Below are 12,645 nucleotides of genomic sequence, written 5' to 3' on the forward strand. Positions count from 1 at the left end.
TTGTAAATGTGCACTCTGGAAGTCAAATGGCCACTCAAATAGTGAATTCACCTCACATGCCCGTGTTTATTTTGTTTTGTTTTTGTGCAGGTATACTGCAAAAAATATGCAAAATAAGAATCCCCTAAAGCTCATATGATTAGGAGAGGCGCTTGCTGTAAGTGTTTTAGCTGACAGTGCACTTATGATTTCAGTTTTGGCTTTAATTATTGCTTTATACTCATAATATTATACCTGGGTCGAAACCGACCCTAACAACACAAAGGTCATAATTTCAACTAGGGCATTTTATAATTTAGTGAAAATAATTTTTTTTATTTTATTTTGTAGAAATAGAGGTTCCTGACAAAGTCAAAAAGCCTTGATACAATAAACAAATGTATGTGATTTTTTTATGCATTTGAAATTTAAAATGGGTCGGTGCCGACCCTAACACGAGAGGAGGGTTAAGCCTAGACTCGGTGACGTCAGCCTACTACAACACATCCAGGACTTTTCACAGACACCTTTTTTTGGTAATCCTCTTTATCGAGAGGAGCTGTCTGATCAGCACCACACTGTGAGCTCCGTTCGTGCCAGGAATAGTTCCGTTATCACAAGCCACATTAATGGGCTTACACTCCCCTGATCGCATTTTCCACTCCTGATTTTGCCGGTCGCACATCATGTCGCTACTTTGTAAAGATAGTTATACATGATGCTTTTTGCGCAGACCCGTTTGGAGTACACTTTTACGCACTGAACTCAACATCGGGCTCGCGTTGGAGTGCTGAGAATTTAACTGTGAGGTTTTCACCTCTTTCTTGACCTCTCTGAGCGACACAAGCCGCCGGTATGTTTTCACTCTTGTCCGGGATGTTATGTTTTTGTGCTCTGGGATGTGGTCAGCTAACAAACAGGCAGGCGGACGATGGAAAGCGCTACATTTGCCGGGCAATACCCCTCACGGGCGATGCCAGTTGCCCTGTGACTTTGCTACCCGAGTTAAATGCCGGGGGTCAGGAAGAAGAGCTCAGAAACACGGTCATGCAGCTAAGGGAGACGATTTTACAACAGAAAGAAACGATTTCCAAACAGATTGGCACCATCAACGAGCTTACCACCAAGCTGTCTCTGTGCGCGTCAGCAACCACCGATAGAAAGTACGACAAAGGGGGAACATGGGGCAAAGACAAACAAAACACGATGGGGGACGTTCCCGGGGATCCAAATGAAAGTATCGACAATCTTGGAAAAACCATGCAGGGGCTCAAGGACCGACTGGAAAACCTTGAGGTAAGAGTCATTGCGCAAAGCATTGTGCCAAAGCCCGAACCTAAAAACCTGGTTTGCTTACGGATTACGGATTTAAGGGGATTAAAACAAACTGTCGATTCGCACAAAAGCAGAGCGTGACTTCTAAGAATTGTTACTGAGTTTATCGTGGAGAATCAAAGCAGTATGTGGGAAGAGATTATACAGCTAACTGGTTAATTTCTCGTGTGACCTGCCTTCACTTTGCTTGCGCTTTCAATAAATTGAATAGTCTTTTGTTCCTAGTCTTACCATGACTACCACACAGTATGAAAATACTCAGTTTCAAGCCCAGTATGTGCCTCCCACATTAAAATAAATGAGTGGATTCTCCTGACAGGAGAGGAAAACTGACTGAAAGACTTTTATTTAAACTCAATCTGTAAACCTGCCAATCAGTCACACAGAAGCTCACAGCTCTCAGGGGGGCTTAGTGCACATCCTGCTTATGATAACTGGTGATGTTGATCCTTCCTTAGCAACAGCAAATGAGGGCCAACATATCTGGAGCCTCGTTCCCCAGTGAGCTCCGTGACCTGCTGCAGCAACGTCTTGGAGAACTGGAGAAACAGCTCCTGAAAAAAGTCAGCACCTTGGAGGCGGAAAAGAGCATGCTGTCCAATGCCACAGCTGCCTACAGGCTGAAAACAGAGAGCACTCTAAACGCATTGGTAGAGAGGATCAATGAGTTGGAGAAAGGTACAGCCAAGCACAAACTCACATATTTACATTACAATAGCTGTAGAGAACAAATCAAGAGGAAATGTTATTTTGAGATATAAATAGGTTTCAATGACATACAGCCCATTTAACAGATTGGATGACTACACAGAGAATAGTCCCACACGAAAGGAAAATTACAAGAGTGGAGAAAGGCTGCTGCCCTCTGCACTCAGAATAGTCAAGATGATCTTATGAATCACCAAAGGTGAAATAACGGGTGAGAAGATTAGCCTCATGGGTCACCTCTCCCTCCTTACACCACGGGTCTTTTCTGCCGATCTTATTACAGGCGGAGGAGACTTCATATCCCCAGAACAGTTTAAGCTGTCCCTGCCCCAGCGTACCAATTACCTGTATGGCCGTATCACCAAGAGCTTGCCAGAGATGTATGCTTTCACTCTCTGCATGTGGATCAAGTCCAGCGCCAGCCCTGGCATAGGCACGCCTTTTTCTTACGGTGTACCAGGGCAAGCAAATGAGATTGTGCTGATTGAATGGGGCAACAACCCAATTGAGCTTCTCATTAATGACAAGGCAAGTAATTAAATCGGATTGAAATAGTGATTTAGTAAAAATCATATTTGTACCAAAACACACGTTTCAAAATTATAATGTCTTTTTGACCCTAGGTTGCTCAGCTTCCCCTGGAGGTTCGCGACGGCAGGTGGCACCACATCTGCATCTCTTGGACCACGCGAGATGGTCAGTGGGAGGCTTACCAAGACGGGGAGAAGCTGGGAGCTGGTGACAACCTGGCAGCCTGGCACCCCATCAAACCTGGAGGAGTGATCATCCTGGGGCAGGAGCAGGTGAAATGATACAGTAAAATCTTTGATGAATGTCTTTTTTTTTTTAGATTCATCGTCAAAAAAAGAATGTGTTGCAGCTATGTGCACTCAACTCAACACGCTCACATTACTGCAAGAAGAAAATAACTTGAAAATGCTGTACCAAGCGCTTCGACTAATAAGACGCACTATTTATGAGGTGTCTCTGCAAATTGCAGATGGAAAGAAGAAAATTACCCAGATTTAAAGCGGCACAAATGAGATCCAGGCTGATTATCAGAACAAAACAATTAACAGAAACAACAGTGAATCTATCACTGCCCACAGCTGCTGAGGTCGCTAAATGAATCAATGTATTATTACCTCTGCCAAGCAGGTAATAACGCATGTTTTTATTGACGTTTGTTTGTGTCCCTTTTAATGGCTTTACACAAAACCTGCCCAGTCTATTTTCGTGACACTTCGTGTTGAGGGAAGAAGCCATTAAATATTTGGTGTGCATCCAGATCCCTCTTTAAAAGGCATGAATGGCCGTTTGCTGAGGCTTGTGGTCTTTGAGTGCTGTTATCGTTTAAAAAAAAATCATATTACTGTTCAGTTCTGCAGGGAACATTTGGTATCCAAATCACTGCTAATCAAAGTTTACATAGCAGCATGCAGAATATTTATGTGATTGAAGGGAACCTAATTTCCACTTCCATATTTATATTCTTGGTTTCTGTTAGAGTAGCTTTGCATGATTCACAGTACAAAATAACTCCTCAGTTCCTCCTCTACCTGAGACGAGCCTTTTTACTCCTCTCCCTTTATAACCAGACTCCTTTTAAGCCAGCTTTCTTCTGAATGGCTGCCCCTTGCACTCAAAACAGTAGATCGGTTGGGACTGCTATTCTCACAGCCAGAGTTGTGTGTCTGAAATGACCATATTTAGTATATCCACTGTCTTTGACATCATACAGATTCAAGACTAGAAGAGTACATACATCACCAAAGCCGATGTCAGTTCTCTATCTTAATAATAATAATGGATTGCATTTATATAGTGCTTTTCGAGACCCTTAACGCGCTTTACAATTCCACTATTCATTCACTCTCACACACTGGTGGAGGCAAGCTACAGTTGTAGCCACAGCTGCCCTGGGGCAGACTGACAGAAGCAAGGCTGCCATATTGCACCATCGGCCCCTCTGGCCATCACCAGTAGGCGGTAGGTGAAGTGTCTTGCCCAAGAACACAACAACCAAGACAGACAGAGCTGGGGATCGATCGATAGGATTCATGAAATTTAGCTTGGTAGTTTTATCATACTCTTGATTGCAAACACATAAAACCACTGGACTTTATAGACTACACCTAACAAGGATTGCAACTGCAGTGCAGACAGATGACTGTGTCAGATGATTGCTTCAGGTCTTCAGGTCAAGCTTCTCAAAATTGTGTGAAGATGGTGTGAAAAGGTGCTTCAGCTGTAACAAGGACCAGCTTGACCAAGGTCAGGAGAATTGTTTGTCTAAGGACTTTGCACTCTTATCTGTCTACCACAAATTTTCTACCAGATATGACTAATAAATATTAAGTATTTTTCATATTTTCATTTTGAAATCAACAGTTTTAAAATCCGTTTCCTAAGTTTTGTTTCTCAAGCAGTTTATCCGTCAAGGGAGAGAGATTGAGTGAGAATCTGAATGTGAGGCAGAGGCTTAAATAACTGAAGGCGAGCCACAGGAGATCACAGCAGGTGGCACACAGGGAAGCATGATAGATGCTTTGCCAAAGTGACAAAGGAAAAACAGGACTATATAAACACAGAGGGCACAGCGGGAACTAAAAGAATAAAAATGAAGGCATGAACCAAAAAACAAACAACTGTAAAACTGAAAATTAAAAGAGAAGAAAAAAGTCAATAATATCACAAGAAAAAAAACTCAACCTCTGTTAAAATAATAAATTAATCAAATCAGGAATTCAACCATTCAGTGAACACATAATCAAGATTACAAATGCTAGAAGAACAATAAAAGCCAAACAAAAACCAAATATATTAACCGTGAATCTAAAGTTCAAATCAACATGAATACCCATGATGCTCTCACGTGATCGCTTAGTGTTACTAAATTATGAAACATAAAGTCTTTAAAAAATGACACATTTCTTAGAAAACAGATAAAGGACTTGACCTCGTGTCCAAGAGTACTTTAAAAGACAGTACAAAAGTTTAATGAGCAGTTCATTCCCACTGACTGGCTCTTCCTCCGCACTGGAACAGGTAATTACGTTTGATGATGTTGTTGTCGATGCGGTTTAAATTCACATCCTGCTGTTTATGGCTCTTCCAGGACGTGGTGGGCGGGCGCTTTGATGCCGGACAGGCTTTCGTGGGCGAGCTGAGTCAGGTGAACATTTGGGATCGCGTTCTGAAGCCCGTCGAGATCCAGTCTATGGCCAACTGCACTTCGTACGTCCCTGGGAATGTCGTCTCCTGGCTGGCGAGCAACGTCGAAGTTTTCGGGAGGGGAGCGTTCAAGCGGCCCTTGGAGATATGCCAGGAGAGGTTGCCCAACGCTTAAAAAAACCTCTCAGCCTGTCATTTGATTTGTTAATGTTTCCATCCATTCAACTTTTTTTATTTTAAGTAGTCTGTTCATACTGTGAGGCAGCTTGTTCATTTTATTTTTTTATAGTTGGATGCTTTTCGTAGTCTGGTTTACATTTACAGCTTTGAGATTACTGAACCAATTCTGAAAAAGACCCCCTGAGATTACAGCTGTGACATTTTGACCGTTTGGTGTGATCCAGCGTTCAGGGCCACACATCTAAGTGTGTATTGTTTCGCCCAGGCTGATCACAATCACCTCTGCTTGCGGTTTCCAGTGGCAATTAGAGCGCTCCTTAGTGACAGCAGTTTCTTCATCACGATTAGGATACTTGGCTTCAACAGCCGTAGTAACATAAGGCCGTAGGTATTGGTGCTAAGACGTAAAATGACCCCCCCCCACACACACACACACACACACACTCACTCTGAAGCTCTGAAGTAAAGAAAATCCACTCTAGTGCAGCACACTTGTAGTATGACAAACACATTAAGGTTCAGACCGACGTTGCCATTAACATGTGAGCGAGTGTTGCGTGCTGTGTAGGAGGAAAGATTAAAAGGGTGGCTAATGTTATGCCACCTCTTTAACCAAGCAATAGCACTGAGCCAACAGCAATCTGATCCTCACATGTTTGGCTCTTTTAAAGGGATAATACTAAAAAAAACAAAACAGAAAAACCCAAAGACCATATTTCATGTGGCGCTGATGGATGAAGCACATCAGCGATTGAAATAAATCTGTGTAAGACATGCTGCTGATTTCATTTTATAGCTTACGTGGTGAAAAACAAAAGTGGGATGCATATCTGTCACCAGTGCTGCTGCTCATCACTGTTCTCTCTTCCTGGCTTTTTCCATCACAGGAAATGGTGAATCATTTTGAAAACATACACACAGCTTCTGTGTTGTGATGACAAAGAGTGAAAAAAAAATTTAAAACCTTATAACATGTGCTTGAATGTAAATTTGAATGTAACTTTCCATTATGTAACGTCTCTGTCCAGAAAAAAAAGTATTTTTTTAATGTGGTCTGTTTTTAGCACATTTGTAAGGCTTTCTCCACCTTGTCCTGTGGCCTTTTCATAGAAGTGCCATTAAATGTTTTCTAAGTGTTTCCAAATGTTTACCATGTACAGAAAATGTGGAAAATAAAGATAATTATTCCTGCAAAATGAATTTACAAGTGAACACGAGTACTCTCTGTGAGACTGTTTAAAAAAAATCATATGAATCTTATATGCCAGTTTTAAAACCATCTTGTTTGTTAGGCGTCACACGAGTAAGACAGACTTACTGTCTTACGGCTGTTCAGACTCTGATGGCTTCAGTCAAACAGCAACAGATGTCCCGGGTGGATTTAGCAACTCTTAACAGATGAGAAAGGTCAGGGGTGACATCACGGACACTCTCTATTAGACAAGTCTGCCACAGCCTTGAAACTACATGACACACATTCATTATTTGAGTTATTTAAGTTTAAGTTTCACTAAAATCCAGAATTATGAAATCATATAGAATACCATCTTTTTATATGTTAGCTTAGCCGCCCAGCTTGAGCAAAACAAAGCAATCGGTTAAGTTTGACAGGTGAAAAATATTTTTTGCATTTCTCAAAACCAAGAATTGTCAAAACCTGTTATACTCTAAGGGTCTTTGAAGATGGGAATATTAACTGTGCTCTTGTGGATTAGTAGCGAAGAATAATTTATATAATTCACACAGGTTGTTTTCAGGAGAGGTAAGCATTTAAGAAGCTTAGGCTGGTCAAAAGAAAGCAAACCCTTAAAGGTTCAGGACATAATAAAAATAAGCTGGTTCTTAGCAGGTCTTAAAAATGTAATAGACACACAGAAGTAGTGTGTAAAAACTAAGTACACCCTTCCTGCTTCCACAGGAATTAAGAGGGTAAGTATCAGCCAGATGCTGCTTGATGAATCCACTTGATTAACTGATCATCAGAAAGTGTGGCCATTTCTATGAAAGCAGAAGCTTTTGCAGTTCGCTGCTCTGGAGCATTCAGGTATTTGGTAACACAATGCCAAGGAGGAAAAGCATCAGCAAGGATCCTAGTAGAAACAACTATTGCTGCCCATCAATCAGGGAGGGGTTATAAGGCCAACAGATTGAAGTCCATTATCTGCCAATCTTCTCAGGACTGTGCAGACCCCAGGTGCAGGCTGTGTAAAGATGCCCCTGAGACAATCCAGCACATAACAGAAGGATGCAAGATGCTAGCAGGCAGAGTATACATGGAACTCCATAAATAAGTGGCCAGCATAGTATACAGGAACATCTATGCAGAATATGGCCTGGAAGTTCTGAAGTCAAAATGGAAGAGGCACCCAGTGGTGGTCAAGAATGACTGAGGTAAGATCCTGTGGGACTTCCAGATACAGACGGACAATCTGGTGGACAAACGGACAAACTGGACATAGTAGTGGTAGACAAGCAGAGGAAGACAGCCGTAGAGATAGATGTAGCGATACCAAATGACAGCAACATCAAAAAGAAGGAACACGAAAAAGTGGAGAAGTACCAAGAGCTCAGAGAAGAGCTCGAGAAGATGTGCAGGGTGAAGGTAACAATGGTCTAAATGGTAATCGGAGCACTTGGTGCAGTGACCCCCAAGCTAGGGGAGTGACTCCAGCAGATCCCAGGAACAACTTCCGAGATCTCTGTCTGGAAGAGCGCAGTCCTAGGAAAAGCTAAGATACTGCAATGGACCCTCAAGCTCCCAGGCCTCTGATAGAGGACCTGAGCTTATTAGGGCCCGAGCACCGAGAGTGCGAAGGCCCTATTGTATCTGCTCCGTTTCTTATTATTAGGGCCCGAGCACCGAGAGTGCGAAGGCCCTATTGTATCTGCTCCGTTTCTTATTATTAGGGCCCGAGCACTGACTGTGCGAAGGCCCTATTGTATCTGCTCCGTTTCTTATTATTATTAGGGCCCGAGCACTGACAGTGCGAAGGCCCTATTGTAATTGCTCTGTTTATTATTATTATTATTATTATTAGGGCCCGAGCACCGAGAGTGCGAAGGCCCTATTGTATCTGCTCCGTTTCTTATTAGGGCCCGAGCACTGACTGTGCGAAGGCCCTATTGTATCTGCTCTGTTTCTTATTAGGGCCCGAGCACCGAGAGTGCGAAGGCCCTATTGTATCTGCTCCGTTTCTTATTATTATTAGGGCCCGAGCACCGAGAGTGCGAAGGCCCTATTGTATCTGCTCCGTTTCTTATTAGGGCCCGAGCACCGAGAGTGCGAAGGCCCTATTGTATCTGCTCCGTTTCTTATTATTATTAGGGCCCGAGCACTGAGAGTGCGAAGGCCCTATTGTATCTGCTCCGTTTCTTATTAGGGCCCGAGCACTGACTGTGCGAAGGCCCTATTGTATCTGCTCCGTTTCTTATTATTATTATTATTATTATTATTATTATTATTATTATTATTATTATTATTATTCAGGCAAAACAAGGGCCTTTTTGAGGGCCTAAACATGCTCAAAAACTCATGAAATTTTGCACACATGCCAGGTCTGGTGAAAAATTTTGTATTTTAATGGTTTTACATATGAGCACTGGGAAATGGCTCTACAGCGCCACCTATGCCTTGTAAAATGCAGCCCTACGACCACATCGTTTGTGCTACATGTATGAAATTTGGCACACATGTGTATCATGCCAAGACGAACAAAAAAGTCAGTGGGCCCATTGATGCAAACCCAACAGGAAGTCCGCCATTTGGAAGAGAAGGTGACATTTTGGCTCTAATTTTGCCATTTCCATGCCTCGAACTTTTGCGAACTCCTCCTTGGGATTTGGTTGTATAAGCTTCATCTTTGGTCAGTGTCAACTACACACCTGGGCCATGTTAAATTGCGGAGCTTTTGAGTTTTCACAATACTATGAGGCCGTGGCGCCATGGCGAATTTCGATGACTCGCCATGAAAATCTTATTGCCTCTCATTTTGTCATACATTTTCTGACCTTGACCAAAGTGAACACATATGATAAGGCTCCACCCCTGAACATATTTCAACTGCCATATTTGACACCAGGGACAGCGCCACCTAGTGGGAACAGGAAATGTCATGTTTTACACTTTGGGGTACAGTATAGTGATGGGTGACACCTGCAGCCTCAAATTTCTCCAGGAAAGCCTTAAGGAGTTGGTCTTGGCTTACAGTGAAAACTGTGACTTTTCGCAAAAGGGTGTGACCCCAGCAGCATGGCGAACTTTGATGTCACGCCATGAAGAAACAAATTAGTATAACTCAATGAAATCCAGTCTGTTCAGTACCAGACTTTACAGGCATGATGTCAGACCCGCCCTGAACAGATTGATGTGCCCATTGTCGGGAATACGTACAGCGCCACCTAGTGGCAACAGGAAATGTCATGGCTTTAATTTTGTTGTACTGATTTTCACAGGTTCATCGTGGCCACCTCAAAAGCGGTGAATATCAACATCAGTCCCTCGTGATGCTTTAGTGCAAAAATTGTGACTTTAAACTGAACGGCGCACCCTGGTGGCAACGCTGTTCACCGTGAAAAATGAAGTGGCTTTTGAGGGGCTTGGAAAGTTTATAGAGGCTTGAAATTTGCCGCACACCTCCATTGTGCTTAAGGCTTTGTTGTTATGTGATCATTTTCATTGAATAGCGCAAAATGGCTCCACAGCGCCCCCTACAAAATTTCAAAACATCAGCCCCAGCTCTGTGTTTTATCTATGAGTCTGAAACCTGGTAAGCTTATAGGAGATATCAAGATGTACAAAAAAGTCTCTTGGAGCAATATCCCAAATCCAACAGGAAGTCAGCCATTTTAAAATTAATGTGTAATTTTGATGACATTTTCCCCCCTTTTCAGGCCTCATACTTTGACGAACTCCTCCAAGGGATTTCATCATATTGAAGCATTCTTCAGTGTGTAGAATCTAAAGACCTTTGTGATGTTAAATTGCGAAGCTTTTTCCGTTCAGGGAAACGGGGTGGTCATGGCGGCACGTAGAGTTTCAATCACTCGCAAAAAGCAGTAATCTGCTGTCACTAAAAAACACAATGTCCAATCTCTCCCAAAGGTCGCAGGTGTGATGAGACTCGAGCTTGGAAATGTTTGTTATGCTATTTGTCAATAATGGTTAGAGCGCCACCTAGTGGCATGACTATAATCCTGGTTGAATAAGATGAAATGTTAGCTGGTGATTAAAAGCATGAAATCCATCAATGTGACATCACATCGGACGTGCCGGTTTGAGGTGTTGGCAGTGGCTCGACGTGCCGGGGGTGCGAGGGCCCTCATAACGCTGCTTGCAGCTTTAATTATTATTATTATTATTATTAGGGCCCGAGCACTGACAGTGCGAAGGCCCTATTGTAATTGCTCTGTTTATTATTATTATTATTATTATTATTAGGGCCCGAGCACCGAGAGTGCGAAGGCCCTATTGTATCTGCTCCGTTTCTTATTATTATTATTATTATTATTATTATTATTATTATTATTATTATTCACCCCAAACAAGGGCCTTTTTGAGGGCCTAAACATGCTCAAAAACTCATGAAATTTTGCACACATGCCAGGTCTGGTGAAAAATTTTGTATTTTAATGGTTTTACTTATGAGCACTGGGAAATGGCTCTAGAGCGCCACCTATGCCTTGTTAAATGCAGCCCTAGGACCACATCGTTTGAGCTACATGTATGAAATTTGGCACACATGTGTATCATGCCAATACGAACAAAAAAGTCTGTGGGCCCATTGACGCGAACCCAACAGGAAGTCCGCCATTTGGAAGAGAAGGTGACATTTTGGCTCTAATTTTGCCATTTCCATGCCTCGAACTTTTGCGAACTCCTCCTTGGGGTTTCATTTCATAACCTTCATATTTGGTCAGTGTCAACTACACCCTTGTGCCATGTTAAATTGCGGAGCTTTTGAGTTTTCACAATACTATGAGGCCGTGGCGCCATGGCGAATTTCGATGACTCGCCATGAAAATCTTATTGCCTCTCATTTTGTCATACATTTTCTGACCTTGACCAAAGTCAAGACATATGATAAGGCTCCACCCCTGAATATATTTCAACTGCCATATTTGACCTCAAGGACAGCGCCACCTAGTGGGAACAGGAAATGTCATGTTTTACACTTTGGGGTACAGTATAGTGATGGGTGACATCTGCAGCCTCAAATTTCTCCAGGAAAGCCTTAAGGAGTTGGTCTTGGGTTACAGTGAAAACTGTGACTTTTCGCAAAAGGGTGTGACCCCAGCAGCATGGCGAACTTTGATGTCACGCCATGAAGAAACAAATTAGTATAACTCAATGAAATCCAGTCTGATTAGTACCAGACTTTACAGGCATGATGTCAGACCCGCCCTGAACAGATTGATGTGCCCATTGTCGGAAATACGGACAGCGCCACCTAGTGGGAACAGGAAATGTCATGGCTTTAATTTTGTTGTACTGATTTTCACAGGTTCATCGTGGCCACCTCAAAAGCGGTGAATATCACCATCAGTCCCTTGTGATGCTTCAGTGCAAAAATTGTGACTTTAAACTGAACGGCGCACCCTGGTGGCAACGCGGTTCACCATGAAAGATGAAGTGGCTTTTGAGGGTCTTGGAAAGTTTATAGAGGCTTGAAATTTGGCACACACCTCCAAATGGATGTAGGCTTTGTTGTCATGTGATCATTTTCATTGAATAGCGCGAATTTGCTCCACAGCGCCCCCTACAAAATTTCAAAACAACAGCCCCTGCTCTGTGTTTCATCTATGAGTCTGAAACCTGGTAAGCTTATGGAAAATATCAAGATGTACAAAAAAGTCTCTTGGAGCAATATCCCAAATCCAACAGGAAGTCAGCCATTTTAAAATTAATGTGCAATTTTGGCGACATTTTCCCCTCTTTTCAGGCTTCATACTTTGACGAACTCCTCCAAGGGATTTCATCATATTGAACCATTCTCCAGTGTGTGGAATCTAAAGACCTTTGTGATGTTAAATTGCGAAGCTTTTTACGTTCAAGGAAACGGGGTGGTCATGGCGGCACGTGGAGTTTCAATCACTCGCCAAAAAGCAGTAATATGCTGTCACTCAAAGACACAAAGTCCAATCTCTCCCAAAGGTCGCAGGCGTGATGAGACTCGAGCTCGGAAATGTTTGTTATGCCCTTTGTCTATAATGGTTAGAGCGCCACCTAGTGGGACGACTATACTCATGGTTGAGCCAAATGAAATGTTAACT

General features: G+C 42.6%; 1 protein-coding gene across 1 annotated transcript; it reads left to right on the forward strand.

The window, feature by feature from the left end:
- The first annotated feature begins 537 nt into the window (after positions 1-537).
- Positions 538-6,563, forward strand: nptx2b (neuronal pentraxin IIb). The gene is made up of 5 exons (XM_085465774.1): positions 538-1,275; positions 1,773-1,992; positions 2,306-2,550; positions 2,646-2,825; positions 5,141-6,563. Exons 1-5 carry the CDS (start codon positions 835-837, stop codon positions 5,369-5,371), a joined length of 1,317 nt encoding a protein of 438 aa, XP_085321900.1. The 5' UTR covers positions 538-834; the 3' UTR covers positions 5,372-6,563.
- Positions 6,564-12,645: the final 6,082 nt, after the last annotated feature.

The sequence above is a fragment of the Copadichromis virginalis genome, linkage group LG8 (assembly GCF_057382275.1).
Source record: "Copadichromis virginalis isolate Kocher_CV1m ecotype Utaka linkage group LG8, C_Virginalis_male_GT1.1, whole genome shotgun sequence".
NCBI classification, from domain to species: Eukaryota; Metazoa; Chordata; class Actinopteri; order Cichliformes; family Cichlidae; genus Copadichromis; species Copadichromis virginalis.